Source organism: Oryza brachyantha, chromosome 5 (genome assembly GCF_000231095.2).
Source record: "Oryza brachyantha chromosome 5, ObraRS2, whole genome shotgun sequence".
Lineage (NCBI taxonomy): Eukaryota > Viridiplantae > Streptophyta > Magnoliopsida > Poales > Poaceae > Oryza > Oryza brachyantha.
In genome coordinates, this window is record NC_023167.2 from 19,415,179 (window position 1) to 19,435,299 (window position 20,121).

General features: G+C 41.3%; 2 protein-coding genes and 1 long non-coding RNA gene across 3 annotated transcripts; 2 read left to right on the plus strand and 1 right to left on the minus strand.

Moving 5' to 3' along the window:
• Positions 1 to 1,221: 1,221 nt before the first annotated feature.
• On the plus strand, positions 1,222 to 4,803 carry LOC102718840 (peroxisomal membrane protein PEX14-like). The gene is made up of 10 exons (XM_015837305.2): positions 1,222 to 1,635; positions 2,111 to 2,233; positions 2,360 to 2,583; positions 2,691 to 2,736; positions 2,939 to 2,970; positions 3,084 to 3,123; positions 3,203 to 3,270; positions 3,870 to 3,914; positions 3,981 to 4,049; positions 4,257 to 4,803. The coding sequence occupies exons 2-10, from the start codon at positions 2,185 to 2,187 to the stop codon at positions 4,443 to 4,445; spliced, it is 762 nt and encodes a 253-aa protein (XP_015692791.1). The 5' UTR covers positions 1,222 to 1,635; positions 2,111 to 2,184; the 3' UTR covers positions 4,446 to 4,803.
• Positions 4,804 to 8,524: 3,721 nt separating this feature from the next.
• On the plus strand, positions 8,525 to 11,226 carry LOC102719118. Its single transcript, XR_001550295.2, has 3 exons — positions 8,525 to 9,149; positions 10,877 to 10,929; positions 11,059 to 11,226. It is a non-coding gene; the product is annotated as an uncharacterized LOC102719118 (long non-coding RNA).
• A 2,716-nt stretch (positions 11,227 to 13,942) lies between these two features.
• On the minus strand, positions 13,943 to 15,195 carry LOC102711702. The gene has a single exon (XM_006654770.3). It carries the CDS (start codon positions 15,120 to 15,122, stop codon positions 14,223 to 14,225), a length of 900 nt encoding a protein of 299 aa, XP_006654833.2. The 5' UTR covers positions 15,123 to 15,195; the 3' UTR covers positions 13,943 to 14,222.
• Positions 15,196 to 20,121: the final 4,926 nt, after the last annotated feature.

The window sequence follows — 20,121 nt, forward strand, 5'->3', positions numbered from 1 at the left end:
GGTTGTTTACTGTACAACTTCTCTCTATATATATATGGTTACATGTAAACAGCTGGTTTATCATAAAGAAAAGCTACAACAATTAATTAGGACTGTAGCGCTGAGACGGGTCGAGCTCGACGCTTGTTTTCTTCTTGATGCTTCTTCTAGGCGAAGACGAAGCCGGTGACCATGGCCTTCGTGTCTGGGCGAGCGTTCATGCGCTGGCTGAAGCGTAGTCTTCGAGCGATCAGGCGTGCCACGTAGACGTACTATCCGGCCAAGAGCAAGCCTGTCGTTCGTATATAGGGATGCTCATCTTAAAAAGAAAAAAAAATTATGAATCGAATATATATAGAGATCTCCGACAAACCCGTTTAAGTCGTAAGCTTGTGAGGATAGATGAAGATTTCACTTGGTATCAATTATAAGCTATGTTTATTAGGCTTGTTTTAAAAAGAATATATGTCAATAACCATACTGTAATTGATGTGTTTATCAATTATAATTAAAAAATACTCCCTCTAATTTTTTATTTAACACTGTTAACTTTTACATGCTACAAATTAAACATGTCCTTATACAAATCACCGCCCTCTTCATTTCTTGCCAAACAAGGCTAGCCCAAAACCATGGGCCAGTTCCACGTAAATGAGCCGCCCCGCGTTTGAAACAAGACTAGGTCTTTTATCTTTCGTGATTAACAAGGCCGTCTCTATAACTATGGGCCAGCCTATTTGAGTCAACATAAATGTATCCACATGTCAGGTTCTTCTTCCTCGTCTTGTCTCGTCGTCTTCCTCCTACAATCTTCAATTCTTATCCCACCTAATGAATAGTGATGAAAACGGTACAGAAATATCCTGAACCAAACCGTACCATTTTCTATATTTGATCCGATCAAATTCATATTTTTAGACAAATTCAAAAATGGAACATACAATTCGGAATACGAAAGCGGAACGAATACGGTTTTGTGATTTTTCTATCGATTTCTATATTTCTACCATCTCTGTTTTATATTGTAAGTCTTTCTTGCCTAAATTCATTCCTGTATGAATGTATATAATTTATATATATGTCTAAATTTATTAGCATTCATATGAATACCATGCTAAAAAGACTGAGTATATTTTATTCGAAACCTTCTGAATTTATAAATTCGGTTAAAACCGAAATTAACCCACTATCCATTTACAGTCAAAAGCCCAGGCCCATTTAGATGAAAACCCTATCTTCTGAGGGGAGGAGTCGCGACCGTCCACGGCTGAGAGGCGGCGGCCCCGTCAGGAAAAAAGGCTAATGCGTGAGCGTGACTGTGACTGCGTCGTCGGCGTCGCTGGTCTGCGTGGACGCCTCATCTCCCCGCCGGCGCCGCCGCTCATCTCCCACGGGCGGCTCATCCATCCGCCGGCGCTGGCGCCGCCGCCTCATCTCCCCGCCGACGGACCGTATAAGCCCCCCGCCGGCGCCTCCATCTCCTGCTGCTCGTCCTCCCGCCGGCGGCTCCTCCGGTGGCTCGTCCTCCTGCTGCCCCTCCTCCCGCGACCGTAAGCGCTGAGCCTGCCCTCTCCAGTCTCCATCTCGCCGGTGAGCCTGCCTGAACTCATCCCCGACATTTGCAGTAGCACTAGCACGTAGCGGCACCAGCAGCAGGTACAATTTCCATGCCTCAATCGATCTATAGTTGCATTGTAAATTTTAGTTGCAATGTGAATTTGATTAGCAGTTGTTCATAATATTGTTAATCCTACTATGCAACAGTACTTATGTGAAGTTATGGGTTAATGTTTGTCATGCTTTAATTTTACTTAGTTAAGCTAGTTCACCATTGGGTTGTTTAATTTGATTTGATTATTCAATTTAGCTTGTCAAGTGGTTGATTTGATTATTTAATTTGATTTGATTATTCTATTCTAGTTTAGTTGCTACTTAATTGCTTGTTCTAGATAGACATGTATTTGTGTGTCGACAAGTTGATATTCCGTATTATTTTTTCGTATACCGACTGTGTTCGACATAATTCCGTTCGAATTGGTTCGTTTCCGATATTCGGGATATTCCGTAATTTCGTGTTCATTTTCGTGTTCAACTTTACCGATTTCGTTTTCGTTTTCGTATTCAAATGTAGAAGTAGAAAACGGTTTTCGTTTTCCCACCCGAGACGCAACCTTGGTTTGGCTACTTGGCTCCCCAGAAGTCGGGATGGAGGATTCGTTGGCGTCTCACCTCTCCGACGAGGCGCAGGTTCCAGGTTCGATCCACCCTGTAACTTGATTTTGTCGCACTTGGTAGTGAAGCTCTAGTTAGGGTTGTGAAGGGGAGCAAATCGGTGGCTCAGTACCTAAGTGATGAACTCTACGCTTTCCATGGCTTCTAGGTCGAGGAATCTCAGATGCTTCTGTGCGTAGTTCTTTGCAAGACGTGGGAGGAGAGGAGGCTGTTGGGGGACCCGAACCGATGAGGGAGGAGCTGGTCCAGAGCGCGGTCAGTTTTCTGAAACACCCGAAGGTGCTGGCCTCTTCTGATGTCCAGAGGCGTTCTTTCCTCGAGAAGAAAGGGCTCACCGTGGATGAAATCGACGAGGCGTTTCGACGTTTGCTTGTAAGATTTTCTCCTTCAGCTGTCTTGTCGGCTCTTTATTCAGGCAGTCAATCACTTTGCTATTCTGACTTAATTAATTTCTCTAACTTAGTTTGTGCAATTACCAGAGCCCATCTTCAGACTCGATGAGTTTAAATACGTGCACATATCAAGGTAGGAAGATTCAAACCTTTGTGACCTTCGTGGATGCTGTCTAGATTGTTGATTGTTTGTTGTTGTTGTTGTTGTGTTGTTGTGTGTAAATGGTCACTAAGATGAACTTCCTTAGTTGTATATGCACAAGGGTACTCAAAGTACTGTAGCTTCATCAAGACATACCTAAAAGCATAGCCTTATGTTTTCCTGCATTTTTCAGGGGTCGATGATCATTCTTCAAAAATCACACAGGTCAGCTAAAAAGTACAGAAGAAAATGTTTTTTCAGTCCACAGTTAAGTATTGGTCAGCCATTACTGATGTTTATGTTGCAAACTTTAAGTTATCCCTTTTTCTTCGCCACAGGAGAAACCTGAAACTGTTACAACATGTATGGATGATTCAGGTCTGCTAATTCTGCTTTTCCATTAGTCATGTTGACTATTAGCCATGTTTTCTTCTTCTGAGTCTCCTTGCTTTTATAGGGAGGCCTGAGCCTGAAACTGAATCTGTGGATCCTGTGGTGCCTCGTCACCCAAAATCATATATGGAGGTCGGCTATATTGAGCATCACCTATTTTTTTCTATCACTCTAGCATGACCATAGAATAGTTGTGGGGGTTTTGTCTTTGCTCCTAAGGATGCTACTTAAATATTTATCAATGAAGTTAAAGTGTACAGTAGTTTTTCCTGACTGTTCCATGTTGCACAGTCCATGATTCCATTAGTTTGCCAGTGGAACATAGTAGTAAATTAAATTTGCTTTTGCTGATGAAAGGTTGTTCAAGATGACCTTACCAGGAAGTGGACCTTTTAATAGTTCTATGTATAAACTTTCTTAGTTGATAAATCCAGTTCAATGTTTTGCTGGCATGTACAGTAGATTTTTCTTCCTTCTTTTGATGTAGTGTATAGGTCAACTCATCAACAAGTATTATATTTGAGGGATTATCGATTGTATGATGATCTTATTCTATCCAATTTATTTTAGTGTGCACTTATCTAAAAAGTATTAGGACAAAAACAACTTATCATTCTGAAAGTTTGGATTTAATGTTCTGATGATGAGGAAGAAATATTAAAGCAAGCAAAGTTCTCATGCTGAACCAAAAATTAGCTCTTAACTGTCATACTGGATTTGGCGCTTGACAGATCATGGAAATGATACAAAGGGGAGAGCGGCCAGATGATATACAGGTATATCTAAATTCATGTTTGTCAAGTGGACTCGGTATACTTATTATTTCTGTTTCAACAATATAGGACATTAATGATGACCCTCCAAACCCTGATCAACCAATCTCAGAATCCCGCATGGCACCAAAACCCAAGGTTTGCACTTAACATTTCAAGCTAAACAGACCTTTAATAGTATAAGATATAGTTCTTGTGTTGTCTTGGTGACAGAAAGTATGTAAATATACATAGGAACTACAATCAGCATGTGATGCTGAAATTAGAGTATCTTCATGCAACCATGCTGTTGGTCAGGCTATTTTAGGACAACAGCTCGCTCACGATTATTTTGTTGGTAAACAGCCATGGGAAATGCAGGGTCAAGAAAGTTCCAACCGGGAGTTGAAATCTCAGTCAACGGACACCATCGAATTGATATCAGAAGTTCAACATGACAGCACCAACCAGTTTACTGGAACAGGCGCTATATCAAAACAAATGGTTGCAGCTTCTGAAGCTCACACAGATGATGCTGCCTCGACAAAGTCGTAATTGCAAGAAACACAGGATGATGGAATCGAACATGGTGGAAACTATCTCAACATGTACTCATCCAAAAGGCTCGAATTTCTAGCGGAACGGTTTTCTGAAATTCTCTGAACCTACTTTCTCTAAATACACAGATCTGTGTCATTGTGACCCAGTTACTTTCCTATTTTCAGTATCAGATTTATCAGGCACAACACAAGAATCCTCCCCATTTTTGTTTCGCGGAATAGTTGATACAATCTGTACCATTTAGTTCTTGGTAATCATGAAAAACGTACAAACAGCCACATGAAATGTTGTGATGCTCATGTCTGAAGTCTGAACCCTTGCATCTGAGAATATCTTGAATTGTACAACTGTACACGCAAAGTTATTAGCTGAATCTGATGAACCACTAGGTACCGACACTCTGCACAGGTGTGAACCCGGCTGGGTGTGAAAGTCTCCCCAGTCGTCGTGTGTAACCCCCTTGTGCTCTTTTCGTGTCGTCGAATATGCTTCAGCGTGCGTGTCGTTAGCAGCGTACAGCAACTGGAGAAATGAAGGGCGTTGCTTCGATACGCATCTGCCTCACCACTATTCTGATGGAGTGACACAGCTTCTATTGCCTTCTCTTTTCCCAGTTTTCCAACACCAACTACCTCGACCAGCAATCAACCAAACCTAGACGATGCAAAAGACGATCGAGACAAAGCTACAGGCCTAACCAGTCCAAAATCACCACAGTGGAGATTGTTTTGTTTTTTTATAAGAAAGTCAAACGATGTATTTATAAATAAAAAAATTTATAAATAAAATTTTTATATATGTATTCTTAGCGATTAAAAGCCAAACCTAACATTAAACTTTGATATAAAAAATTTAAAATTAACTCTAAATTTAATGTTAAAATTTTAAATTTTGCCTTATAACCATAAACACCGGGGAAAAGTGTGGGTACACTGCTCTTGCCTGGCATTGCTTGCCGGATTAACGACATGTTTGGTGCTTCTTTTGGTTGGGCAAAAGCAGCGCCATGTTGACTTGACTAATGACTAGTACTAGTATTATCATACTATTCTTTGCTCGTAATACAGAGTTGCGTTTTGACTGTCACCATGCTTTCGTCAACGAGGAGACTGGAGCTGAAGACAATGTTGTTTTTTTGGCGTCTCTGATACGTCAAGATGACGTTGTGATCTTGCGATGCAGCAGAGCTGCAGAGGCGTTTTGATGGCAATGATTCAGATTAGGTGCGGTAACTGGAGACGAACAGGACAGGGCCAAAAATTTCAAGCTAGGAGAGCGTCAACAGTGAGCCTAACTTTAGGTATTAGGCAGCTCAAATTGGTCATCATGTCAATGACACCACGGAAAACCCTGGTCCTGAAACCTTGAATGACAGCACACGCAAACAAAAGGATTTTTCTGTACATATTTGCAATGATGCATATTAGAACAGATGTCAATTTGTCATTACATGTAAAAATAGGACTTTGAACACATGACCTTGTAGTCAACCAATTTTCTATGTGAGAGTTTATTCTGTACCATTGAATTACATTTTGTATTGTTCCGGCCATCTGCTTTTTGTCTATGCTTTATGATTTACTACCTCTGTCTCACAGTACAGGTATTTATAGATCATTTAGCATGGACTAAGGGAAATGATTATGGTGCTACTTAAATAAGGAATTGATGGGGTGTGAGGGTTAAATAAGGAATAGATGGGGTGTGAGGGTAGGCAGAGATAAAATGGTAAGAATTTTAAATGTAAAGTGATTGATGAAACAGTTAGTACTATTATAATGATAATAATAAATATATTTTGATATAAGATGTAAATACTAGAAATGCTTATATTTTAAACGGATAAACTATTTTAATACTATAAATACTTGAGTTCTTAATTTTATTATAAGATTTTTTTTCTCTATCACTAAGAACCCATGCAGCCCATCATTTATCATATAGTCTCGATGCAATATCCGGTCATATTATGTAGTAAAATTAAATAAGGGGTTGCAGTGTTGCACTATGGTGGCCTAGCCAATGAGGCGATGTACAAGTACGTAACAATTCAGAGAACAGGTTGAAGGGAACAGATAAGAGCAAGTTCAACGGTATAGCCAGCTACTTGCTATAATTTATCTATAGTCAATCTAATAGTTAATTCATATAATAGTTGGCTACAAAATATTAATACATAGTCCCACATGTTTTTAGAGTCCGTGCTGTAGCTAGCTATATAAATTAATAGCACGCTGCTCTCTCTCCTTTTTTATCTCTTTAAAATTTTTTATAGCTGATTTATAGTCTACTGTTGTGTATCTGCTCTACCTAGCAATGGGCTTGTGTGCGTCGAGATCGAACGGATAACGCCTCTCACCGGCGCCGGATTCTCCTGGCAAAAATGTGGAGTTTTTCACGGCCAAGTGCTCAGGCACGCACCGTCTCTTTTTCACAGGTTTAATAGGAGTACGAGACTGACCGCGACGCTGCGCCTTCTGCTTCTCTTGTTTTGTTCCTTTTGTTCTGTTTCGTTTTACTCCCTGAAAACAACGCCACGCCGAGGCAGCTTCCTGCGAGATCGCGACGCGAAAACCGAATGGAATTGGTTGAAGGTTCGAGTCTGATCGGGCACGTTCCCAGCTCAATTGCTCACCCATTGTTAGAGCAAGTCTAATAAGGTTCAGTCGGCGGGCTAAATAGTTTGTCCACGTCACGGGAGAGAACATAGGAGAGAGAAACAAGCGAGCGGTGTATGAGACGCCGGGCGAAATCACAGTGTACGAGGAGATATCGCCCGTTCCCAGCCCGATGCGCGCCACTCAACAGTCGCCGTCTTCCTCCTCTCGATCCCCTGCAACACACCTCCATTGCCCGCGAAATCTCCCTCCGCCTCCCGCCAAATCCATCCCACGCGCGCCAAATCGATCCCACACGCGCCAAATCGAAGATTAAAGCCTCAACTACGTGCCTAAATCACATCCAGTTGCCCCCTCCAAACCCTAGCCTCACCAAACCCATCGCCAGTAGCTCGACGACATGCCTCGGCAGTCCAGGAGGACCTCTGCGCCTGCGCCGAGTGCTCAAGCTGTTCCGACCCTGGGAGATCAAGCTGTTCCGTCGCCGGCTATGGTTGGACCTGGCTCCTGGTGCCCACCACAGCAGCTTGTGATGTCCTCCGCTGCACCATACTGGCTCGCCGGGTTACATCACCCGAGCATGGCTGCCTTGACCGCTCAAGGCCCAGCTTGTTGGGGACTGCCTGGAGTTGGTGCATCTGTGAATCATGCGCCCATTGCTGACAATCTTGAGGACTCCGATCTATAAGTATGGTATGTATTCTTTGTTTCTTACTTATTTAATCTTTGTTGCATCCCTATTCGCATGATCTAAAGCATGGTAACTAGTAGTAATTTACGTGAGTAGCTTTTTACAGTTTTATTTATACACTTGTACTGATGTTGTAGCTCGTTAGTGACTACTACTCATACATTTATTTTACAGTGACTCATGTAGTAGTACTGTAGAGTAAAAAAACAATAGACTCTTTGTTGTCTTATTTTTTCATTTTCAAGGATGCAGCTAGCCGACAGTGTATTTTTTTACACAAGAGTAAAAGCTAATTTAAGTAGTTTGTGATGCTTTTTATTGATTTGGTGTATAATTTTTTTAACAGGGTTCAAATTCTCACCCACCCGGTGGATTTGTTAACTTTTTGAGTAATGGTAACTCATCACAGCCCATCAATCTTGGTGATGATACTAGTGATGGTGATTATACTAGAGGACAAAAGAGGAGGATCTTAGATTGGTGAGATTTTTTTAAAGATTTTTTCTTTTGCATGGTAGCCTTCATGTGTTACACTGTTAGCATATCTATAAACATCATTTGTTGATATTGTAAGTCAGTGCTTGGATAAATAATTCAAATGATCCAATCCAAGCAAACTATAAGAAGAACGATCCATACTGGAAAGATGTTACCGTTGTCTTCAATAGGACCACCCCTAAAAACCGTACAAGACAAATCAAGCAAGTCAAAGATCACTTTGCGAGAATTAAAAAGAGGGTTGCATGGTTTTGTGGTAATTGGAAGGAAGCTAATGCTTTGTGGGGTAGTGGTGAATCTGATGCAGATTTAATGAAAAGGGCACTTGATAGTTACGAAGAAGATCACAAAAAAGATGGTCCATTCATGTTTAGGCATTGTTGGGAGTACCTTAGAAAGGAACAAAAATGGGATGCCTATTTAGAGCGCCTTGAACAGCTTGAGCCGGAGAATAGAAAATTTGAACAGCTTAAGCCGGAGAATAGAAAATTCTGCGAGTCAGATGTGGGGCAGCATTTCTCTCTAGATGAGGCAAGAGATGAACGGCCAATAGGGGCAAGCAAGCTAAGGAGAAACAAAAAAGAAAAAGAAAAGACTAAGCTTGTATAATAGATCTCGAAGATGAGCTGCATAAGTTTGTAGAAGCTCAAAATACAGCTAATGAAGGTCGTAAAGAGATGCTAGAGACTCAAAGGCGTGTGTCCAGCGAGAAGCTTGAAGCTCGAAAGCTTGCGTACCTTGCAACAAAAGAGCAAAAAGAATCAGCCATGTTAGAAACCTATAGATCATTGATGATGCAAGACACAACCGTCATGTCTGAAGATGTGAGATCTGAGCATGTGCTAGCGTTGAGGTGTTTTAGAGAGAAGTTATTCGGCAAAAGTGACTAAGGTATTTTGAATTCTTCTCTATTTAAATTTGGCAAAACTAAATAAGGTACAGAATACAAGTTGAATTTGTTCTCTGTTACATACATAGTCAACAATCTAATTTACTGCAGTACAGATAATCATGTAGTCAACAATCTAATTTACTGTAGTACAGTAATCATGTAGTCAACAATCTAATTTACTGCAGTACAGATAATCATGTACTCAATAGTCCAATTTACTGCAGTACAAATGACTACTTCTACTCTACTCATCTCTGTACACAGTCTTCCAATCCCATCTTCCTCTCATCTTCTTGCTCAACCATCCAACCATGTCAGACTTAGCTTTCTCCTCTGATGATTCTGATGAACTAGACCCTTCAAAAGTGATTGAAGAGTGTGTTGCTGAGCAGAGTGTCCTAGACTCCTTTGCTAGTAGTTTTGCAGTGAAGATCAACGCTGCATTATCTATTGGGGTCTCCCAGCGACAGTATGCTGCAAGGAAGAGCATCCGAAGAGATCATGTGGATGCTCATCAGCGTCTTGGAGGATTATTTCGCTGAAGAACCATTGTATCCTGAGAGTATGTTCCGTACTAGATTCCGTATGAATAAACATCTCTTCCTACGCATTGTGAACGCACTTGGTCAATGGTCTCCCTATTTCACTTATAGGGCAGACTGTGCCGGTCGAATAGGATTGTCACCACTGCAAAAGTGTACTGCAGCAATGCGCATGTTAGCTTATGGCACCCCTGCAAATGCGTTAGATGAGTACTTTAAGATTGGAAAGTGCACTGCATTAGAATGCTTGGACAAGTTTGCACAGGGGGTGATTGAAGTGTTTGGTGGGAAATACTTGCGACGCCCCACACGAGACGATGTTGAGCGTATACTTCAAGTTAATGAGTCTCGTGGTTTCCCCGGAATGCTAGGAAGCATAGATTGCATGCACTGGCGCTGGGAGAAGTGTCCTTTAGCATAGAGAGGGCAATTCACCCGTGGTGATTATGGAGTACCAACAATGGTCCTAGAAGCTGTTGCTTCCCAAGATCTTCATATTTGGCATGCTTTCTTTGGAATTGCTGGGTCAAATAATGACCTTAATGTGCTGAACAATTCCCCACTGTTTTTTGATGTATTGAAAGGAGAAGCACCTCAAGTGCAGTTTTTAGTCAATGGGAATGAGTATAGCACAGGTTACTACTTGCTGATGGTATATATCCAGAGTGGGTCGTCTTCATGAAGACTATACCACTTTCTCAAATAGAAAAGCATAAGTTGTTTGCCAAGTATCAAGAAGAGGCAAGGAAAGATGTCGAGCGTGCTTTTGGAGTATTGCAGTCCCGGTTTAGCATTGTTCGCCGTCCTGCTCGACTATGGGAGCGAAAGAGTGTTGGGAGAATCATGCAAGCTTGTGTGATTCTCCACAATATGATAGTTGAAGATGAGATAGAGGATGCTAACATTCACATTGACTTGAATGAGAATCCGGGAGCATCCTTTGCTCTACCCCCTGAAGTGAATATTGGTGGTAATCTGTGCTTTGCTAATGTGATGCGTAGAAAAGCTGCTATCCGTGCTCGTCCACAACATACCAAACTTAAAAATGATTTGATTGAGCACATTTGGCATAGGTTTGGAAATAGACATGGCAACTAATCATGGTAGGTTACTTATATATGCACATGGTTTTATTATTTCCCCATTAACATAGGCATCAATGTGATATCTTATATGTATTTTAGGGCCTTGGTGATGATCTGGTGTCTCGTGATTGCATTGGGTGTTACTACTGCAGGTATGCGTTCTTTACGGAACCTGCATGCTCCTTTATACTATATTGTTTACTAAACCTGTATATTGACATTTTGTGAGTTTGCGCAGACAAATATTATTTACACATGCTTTTGTTTCTTTTTTTACACAGCGACCCGAAGGTTATTCATGCAAAATGGGCTACCTGTTTCTTTGGACCGAAGATAGTAGCAATGGGTGTTATCCCTTTATTGTTGTTTAGATTAATAATTAGTGGCTTCATTCCGAAGGATTTATTTGGTAGTACTTTTGGTTAATGCTTTAAGATTTCTGTAATGCTTAATTAGTGGTATCATGGACTTATGGTCCTGCGTGCCATCAATTCAACGTAACTGTTATCAAGATGTTGAAATGAACCATGTTGCTAGTAAGATTTTTATTTTTTATAAATTTTATATTGTGTTGCTTGATATATGGTCACACAGATATAGATCACAGTTGATCATGTGCACGTGTAAACACTAAATAGCTATATATTTTGTTGCTATTTTCTTAGCCAGTCTAATAGCTAAGCCATTATATGAGCTGGCTGTATTGCTAGCTTAATGTGACATGGCACTTGTATTTAGCCAGCGGCAGGCTAAATCATTAGCCTTGCTCTTACTGACTTTCTGCTACTCGAAAGCAGCTTTTGGGCACAGGTTATGGTGTCTGGATATGAAACTCTGAAAAGTAATTATAAACATGGAAAAGAAGTTCAGACAAGAGGAAATCTTGGTACGCAGAAAAATTCAGTAAAGCCGTGTAGACAAGTATTAGACAGAGAATTATATTATGGGCTTCAGCTATAAGATACTGTACATCTTAGCTTAGAAGTTAGAGCCTTAGAGGGTGCAATTGTTTGACTTTTTACCAAACGACATATTTACAAATAAAAATATTTTATGAATAAAAATTTTATATAAGTATTTTTAAAAATATAAAAGCCAAAATTGTAAAATAAACCACAATGAAAAAAAGCCTAAAATTAACTTTTCTTTGCGGGGGTAAATTAACTTTAAATTTAAGGCTAAAAATATAAATTTTAATTTATAAGTATAAGCAGATGCAAAAAGTCGAAAGCGAGAGGAAGCAACTAGACAAGGGCTAATTAATCTCTTTATCTCATCAGTGAAACTCTTATTGATCACGTGAATCAGCTAACATTTATCATGTATGAATGCTTTGCTACAGTTGCAGATAATTGACACGAAAGATGCACAAAATGGATTGAACACCAGCATTTCAAATCGGTCGAACAGGAGAGCCGTTTTCTTCGTGGTGTCCAGCTAATTTAGCAATCGATCGTCGGTCGCTTCGGTGGTGCCCACTTTTGATTGGTTAATCCGTACGTTTGTCCCTGTGCTGTCATGATCCCAATTATGAACGAACGAACTGCATACTCCAGAAATCTTACCGGACGTCTCCAGAAATCTTAAGGAACAAGCACTGAATCAATCACGAGCTCTGAGTCATTTTAAGGTGCTCCTTACCTATAGGGTGGTAAGAGCTAGGATGAATCTTAGCCTTTAAACTTTTATTAGTTTTCTATAGTGATAATATATTTCTTAACTCATAATTAAAAATCTAAATGGAAGCATCAATGCATATAATTTTCCTTCCAAATTAAGGATGCATGCAGAAACTATGAGTGCAATTAAACTCAACGTTTTTACTATTCACTTAGAATGGACATACATGTCATTGGATTTTTTTTGGGAAGTTCCGTAGAAATGATGGTAAAAGTACAAATTAAGACGGTGAAATTCATTACAACAAATTTATGTTTTTTTATCAAATATATAGTTGTTGTTTAAAATTCCAAATCTGGTTACATGAAATGAAATCAAATACAACTCAGATTTTGAAACACTTGAAATTTTCCATTCTATGCCTTGAAATCTATTGGATTTGATCATAGTTTTTAAAATTCCCGTTTAGTTTGTAATACATATGATGCTCAAAATTTAAATTTTGTACCTTTCAGAATTATTATAAAAATTCGAAAATATGGCAAGGGTATGGCACATTTTACATTAAGCACTTTATATGCACTGGTATTTTTGTAGAAGGCCGGAAAAATGTTTTTTTCCCTAATTCATGATCTCTTACCTCCGATAATTGGAGGTGGCAAATACTATCCATCGGATCAACAACATGTTGTTGATGTTCTGAAACTAAAACAAAGTAGAAGCACCGTGAAAAGGTCCAAAAGAAAAACACACGGACCTCTTTTCATCATGGATTTTACAGGGATTTCACACGAACAAGTTCAATTCCTATGAAGTTATTATCACAAAATCCATCGATTTCACACCCGAAAAACAACTCTGCCGTTTCACCTGGGCGAGCACAGAATCGTCGGAGCCCGGCCACCTGGCGCCGCCGCCGCCGCTCGTGATGGCGGCGCATCCACGGCACCTCGGCCGGCCGGCGCCGCACACGTCGCGCTTACGCTGGTTAATCGCGTTCGTTTCCAGCACCAAAGCTAGTTAACCAGCTGTTACTTTAACTTTATTTTTGTTCCTTAAAAGTATTTGGACGCATCGTGCTAAAAAAAGTATGTATCATGTGTCTCTACGCCACCTACGTCTCCGTTGAGCCGTTAATTTGATCTGTCGTGATACAGTGATCACCTCGTGTGCATCCATCAGAAAGGAATTAATTCAAGTGAGATTAGGGGTAAGAACAAGTTATCAGAGTTTCAACCTCATTTTTATTGATTTTTGTCATAAAATTTTAAAAGAATTTTTCGTAGGAGCTTCAGTAGCTTTAACAGAGATATTGGGGGCTGAAGCCCACATGCTAGATCCATCCCTGGTATGCTGTCACTGTTTCCTATTGTGGATTTTAGACACGTCTTTTAAACTCTCATGACGCGTTTTACATAAAAAAATCCATAATTCTTATTGATTTTTTCAAAGTTGTTTATACTTTTAAATAACTATCATAAAATCAGATAATATAAAATATCTGAAAATATCATGAGAAAAAAGCACAGCCTAATTTAGGCAGAAAATAGAATGTCACTCTCAGAAATTTAATGGATTGGCTATTACGCGTGTACAAACTCGGGTATAGGAAACCTTTCTCTGGTGGAGGTTTTTCTCACGCCACCCGTAGGCGTTCACACTGAGCCGAGAAGGACAGAGCCAGTGAGTCAATGGCTTCACACTGTTCATAGTCCACATTAATCGTAATTAATTGAGATAATCACGTGGTTAATTGACCATCATTATGCAAAACCAAGCACTGGACTGGACTGAATTAGTTACGGGGTAATTAGCTTAGCTAGCCTCAGAATGGGTGCGGATGGCTGCGGGTGATGCCGTTCACGTTGGCGAAGAGGCCGACGAGCTCCTCGCGGTAAGGCAAGAACGTCCGCCGCGGCGTGCCCCCGCCGGCGCCGGTGGCGGTGCAAGTCTTAGCTCCGTATGCGATCCTGTGCATCGCGGCGACCGTGTCGATCTCTGCGACGGCGGCGGCCGGTAGCTTCTTGCCGCCTGCGGCTGCCGGAGTTGGCCTGGGCTTGGGTTTGGGTTTGGGCTTGAAGAGATCCATGTCGTCGTGACCCCTGGTGTGCGGCGGGGTGGGGAGGAACAGGAACTTCTCCTTGCCGTCGCTGTGGCTGCGGCCGACGACGAGCTCGCTGATGCGGCGCCACCGAGCCATGGAACCCGTGGAGCTGCTCTTCCTTGGCGGGCGTGGGGTGGCCGAGGCCGAGGCTGAGACGGCGCCGGCGCCGGGCGTCCAGAGACAGTAGCTTTCCGGCGGCGCGCCCTCCAGGCCACCCTCGTCGGACGCCGCCGCTGACGACGACGACGTGGACGTCCACCTGTCGAACGAGCCACGGGACTCCTCGAGGAACAGCCTCCCCAGTGGTCCCCTCGTCCGCGGCGGCACCGGCGGCGGAACGCCCTTGCCCAGCTGATGATCACCTCCTCCTCCTCCGGCGCGGGCGAACACCGGGTAGAACGGCTTGATCCGCCCATCCGCAAAAAGATCGTCGGCCAAGGCGGCGGTGCCCGCGGGGGAGTCCCTACTGACGAAGGGGAACTCGAACTCGAACTCCCCGTCCGACTCATCGTCGTCGGCTTCCATCACCACGCCCACCGACGCAGCCTCAGCCGGCAGCACGCCGGCGACGTCAACGGTGCGGTCTTGCGGCTCCGTCGGCCCAGGAAATCTCTCCTCCATGGTGGTGGTGTGGTGGCGAGGTGAAGGAAGGAAGGAATGTGAGCTGAGGAGGAGGAGGAGTAGGAGGAGACGAGGCGAGCGACGACGCGGTGGATAAGAAATGGAGTCAGAGAGATCGAGCGGCTGCGCTTATATAGAGGCAGTGCACCACTGCACCGGTTGCACCCCGCACGCCTTCCAGAAGCTCTGCTGCTGCTGCTGCTTTCCTTGGTGCAGAGGCCGTGGACCCCTAGTCTTTCGGAGTTCTGATCAACGCCCTAGAAATTTCACCGAAACGGTTTAAGACTTTTTGGAAAAGTAGGCAAACTCTTTTACGCGCTCTCTCGAGTGAATATCACCTTATTTAGTGTAGAGGTCCTTAAATTTGTTAGGTGTGTCCGTAATCTCTGTTTTGGTGTCGTTTAAATCCATAAGCCCAGCAACTGATTATGTCTTATTGCAAATCCCCTCTCGAATTAGATTATAAGATTACCATAGGACATATTTTAAAAACAAAAGACACACGCCACCGATAAAAAAACATAAAGAGCAGGACCGATCAACAACATGACCATCCACACATCTAGGAAAAACAACAGTTTACAGGCTGAACCATAACACAAGTTTAAGCATCCAAGTTTAACCATATCATGTCATTGCACTGACCAAAAAGTTTTAGCACTATCGTGCAACAGCAAGCCACAAAAATCACAGTTTTAAGCATTCCTAAAGACTAACTTGAGCGATTATATTAACTGAGAGGGTGATTTGCAATAAGACATCATTAGCTACTGGACTTAAATGACACCAAAACAGAGTTACAGATCTATATAGTCGTTTTGAGAGTTTATGGACCGGGGTGACATACCCCAACCACTTTGCTCTTTATTGTATATCATATTATAGTAAATGATTATGAAAATTTTAGAAAAATAAGATAGATTAATGTATGATGTATCACTAAACAAATATGTAAGATCAAATTTAACTTCAATAAGTCAAAAAAATATAATTATAAATATGCTTATGCTAATGAGAGTTTACTTTGTTTTTTTATACAATTTCATACGATTAGAATTTAGATATGCACATATGTGAAGTGATATATTACATATTAATCTGTCTCATTGTTTCCTTAAAATTTTTTATTACCATTTGGATCACACGCAAAAATAAGATGATATCATCTCTATGGACTAAATTCCATTTCTGGAAAAGTAGGGGATCTATGGGTTATTTTATTCTTTGGAATAAGTTCAATTTTCACACGAATGCTATAAAATCCACGCGTTTCTAAGGATGGGTTAGTTGCTTGTTTACATTAAGTTGGATAACCTTTGGTTTAATAATTCTGGTTATTTTGCACAATTAGATGATTTTTAAATATATATCTAATTATGATTTTCTATTCATATATATAATAAATATTTTACTAAATTATTTTTTATGACTTATCTGTACATGTAGTCCTAACTTTTTAAAACTAAATATTTTAGTAGTTTTTAATAGTTAAAGTTTTAAAATTTTGGTCATAACCATATTAAAAGGATAAGAATAATGAAATGAAGGATAAGGGTAAGAATAATGGAAATGAAGGGAGCATAGCTATGCATGATCGACAAAGAAAATCTAACATGCGTGTTAATAACTTTGGCGATATTTTTATCAAAGGTTGAATTTAATCCTCCGTTGTTGGTATGAGCACCAAGCAGCATTACTGGTCATTCATTAGCTAGTGGGCGTGAGATGGATTAATCAACGACCCGCATGAATGGTAGTATGATTTTTTTGTCGTTGTTGTTAAGAGCGAGACTAGTAATATAGTCAACAAGCTAACTATAAAACTTTTTATAGCTAGCTCTTAGCTCACCCATGTACTACTTAGCTCTTTATTAATGTAGGACACATATGTTACTTTTACAGAGTTTCTTGGTTTTTGTGTCTTAGTGTGTCTGAGCTGGCTATAAGCTTACAACCTACTTACACTCTCTCATCCTCTCTCTTCTCCACATAAACATTTAGACAGCTTATAGTCTGCTATTATACTTGCTATAATGATAGTATGATTATTGTGCACCCACCGTGAGACTTTTGTGTAGACTGCAGCTGCTATAGTCTAAAGGGAACCAGCCACTTCCCTTGGACTCCAAGTCTCCCTTTGTGCCACACAAATCAATTCCACAGTCTCATAAAAATATTACTATAAGCATACATGCATCCCATCGACCATGAAAATTAATAAAAATGATTAGCAATGAAATATATGCATGCATACGACGCATGCATCGTCAAATCGCTGTCACTATCTCATGACCATGACCTTAATTATTATGAATTAAAGCACGGGTGGTCTCTGTGCCGGTCGGCTGGATATCGATCTCGTCATGTGCTCGATCAGCTGCTGCTGCTGCTGCTGACACGTACGCCAATCGGCGAGAGGAGAGGCGTGCGTGCGGTAAGGTGTGCATGGCATGGCATCTGCCATAGTTAATGTGACGATCGAGAACCAACACGCCATATGCGTTCCCACGCCGGTTACACACGGGCGGGCGGCGAAAGCGGCAGTGAACTCAAACTCCTGGCGCTAAGCAGCAAGCAGCAAGCGCCACAGGCCAGGGAGAAGGTATGCTCGTCTCTCAAATTGCTCCCCATTGGTACGTGGATATGGATGTGTGTCAGCGTGTGTGTGCGCTGGATTCTCTCGCTTGTCCGTTGGTCCTAGCTTTGATTTCTTGCTTGATTCGCACGGAGAGGTAAGCTTTCTTCTCTCCGTTCATACTTCATACGGCGGCCGTCGCTGGCCGCTGCTGATGCTGTGGTTCTGGTCAGGTGTGCTCAGGCCAGCCAGCCGGCCGGCCGTGCACCATTGATGGGCGCGGCCGTGTGACGGTGCGTGTCGGATGAAGGCGGCGCGCGCGGGTGGGCTGTCCGAGTCGTCCCGCCGTCGGGGGAATTCGGCGGTCAGCTGCTGCTGCCGGCAGGAACACGACGACGGACACGACGCGACTAACGCTGAAGTGCTAAAGGCCTGGCTTGTGAAATGGTGACGACGTGGGCCTCGACACCGTTGTTGGTTGCGGGCCTAGAATCTGGTGGGCTGTCCTATTGGGATCTCTCCTAACAATTGGGGTCCAAAATATGGTGGGCCTTGTTCGGTTGCTACCATTGATGACGATCCAAAATATGATTTTGGGCCAGAAAACTAGTGCTGGGCCTGAATGCGGGTAGGTTTTTTTTTTGGCATCTTTCGGCTGGGTTGGGCAGTATTGACTATTGACCACTCTGTTTATACCTCAAATTGTTTTTTTTCCTTTACGATGACCCATTTCAGTATTTCTACGCCATGGTTCTCTCTACTAGAGAAAGACTCCAAATTTTTCGGTGTTTATTTACGTGACATACACAAAGACTATGAGATCCAACAACACAGTTCTATTATCTATTACTCCTTGTTCTAAAATATAAATATTTCTAGATTATTTAGTAAATATTAAACTCCTTGTTCTAAAATATAAATATTTCTAGATTATTTAGTAAATATTAAGATTGAACTAAAAGGTATCCTTTCAGCCACTTTAGCGACCATCTTTTAAGTTTTGTGTGGTTTAGTCCCCTTTTCAAGCTTCTACTTAATTAAGAATTTCTGATGTGATGAGAATTATTATATATGAACGCTTATATTTAAATGTAAAAATACTTATAGTTTCAAACGAGGAAATAAAAGTTAAGAGTTTAGAGATAATCGTACGCGGAATCTCCGCGTCATGAGAAATCGATAATTGAAAGCGTCATCAGAGAAGAGGTTTGCCTGAAACCAAGCAAAGCCACACTCACACCCATGGTTTAGCCTCCCTGGATTTCAGTGATTAGGGCTAATCTAAAACTGATCCTTGCTGCGTCTTCAGGGGCCGACCGTGTCCCCCAGTCCACTCCCCACAGAAAATTCCGGAAACCTGCGCGCATTAGCCCGCTGCGGCCGCCAAAGCCCAGCGCCGCAAGCAGCGCAGAAAATGACTGGGGTTGGGTTACAATGGGTGCGCTATGGCATTAACAATAGATTAGAATAATGTCTATGAAATTAAATATACTGTTATATAAAATAAAAAAATGATGCAGTAAACGAGTTAATGAAGAAAGAGAAGATATGGTTTCTATACAACACCTAAAACATAAATAAGAGATAAGTAACACTAAATTTAAATACTCCATTCGTCCCTAAATATTTGACACCGTTGACTTTTTATATACGTTTGACCATTCGTCTTATTTAAAAAATTTTGAAAAATATGTAAAGTTATATACATGCATAAAAGTATAATTAACAATAAATAAAATGATATAAAAATAATTAATAATTATATAAATTTTTTGAATAAGACAAATGGTCGAATGTTTATAAAAAAATCAACTGCGTTCAATATTTAGAAACAGACGTACATTTATAATATTTAGTACTTTATGACATGGAAGATATAAAAATCATAGGTAGTGTCTTGTATTAGATTGCTATGATTAAAACAAGGGCGAAGATGAGAGATTTACTGACTTCTTCGATATCTATTAAGCAGTATAAATAATAGAATTAATTACTATAAATAATGAAATCTAATTTGGAAATATAAGACAATGAAGCTTTTTAGTAAATGACACATCGAGCCGACCGTTCGGCTGAGAAAGTTAGCCGGGAGCCGAGCCGGAGAATGGGCACGCAATCCATCTCCATCCAAACCAAGGCTGCCGCTGACGTGCGTATAGCTCCAGCCTCCAGCAGCCAGGCTCTACCAAACCCGCTTCCAACGGCCGGGGCAAGACTGTGACGCGTTGGTAAACGACGGAGGAGGAAAAGAGCATATAGCCAAGTGCTACCTCCGTTTCATACTATAAAACTTTCTAGTCTCGTCTAAATTTATTAATTAATAAATATATATAATTTATATATGTCTAGATTCATTAACATCTATATAAATTTAGACAATATTAAAAAGTCTTACGTCGAGAAACGGAGGAAATAGCAGGGAAC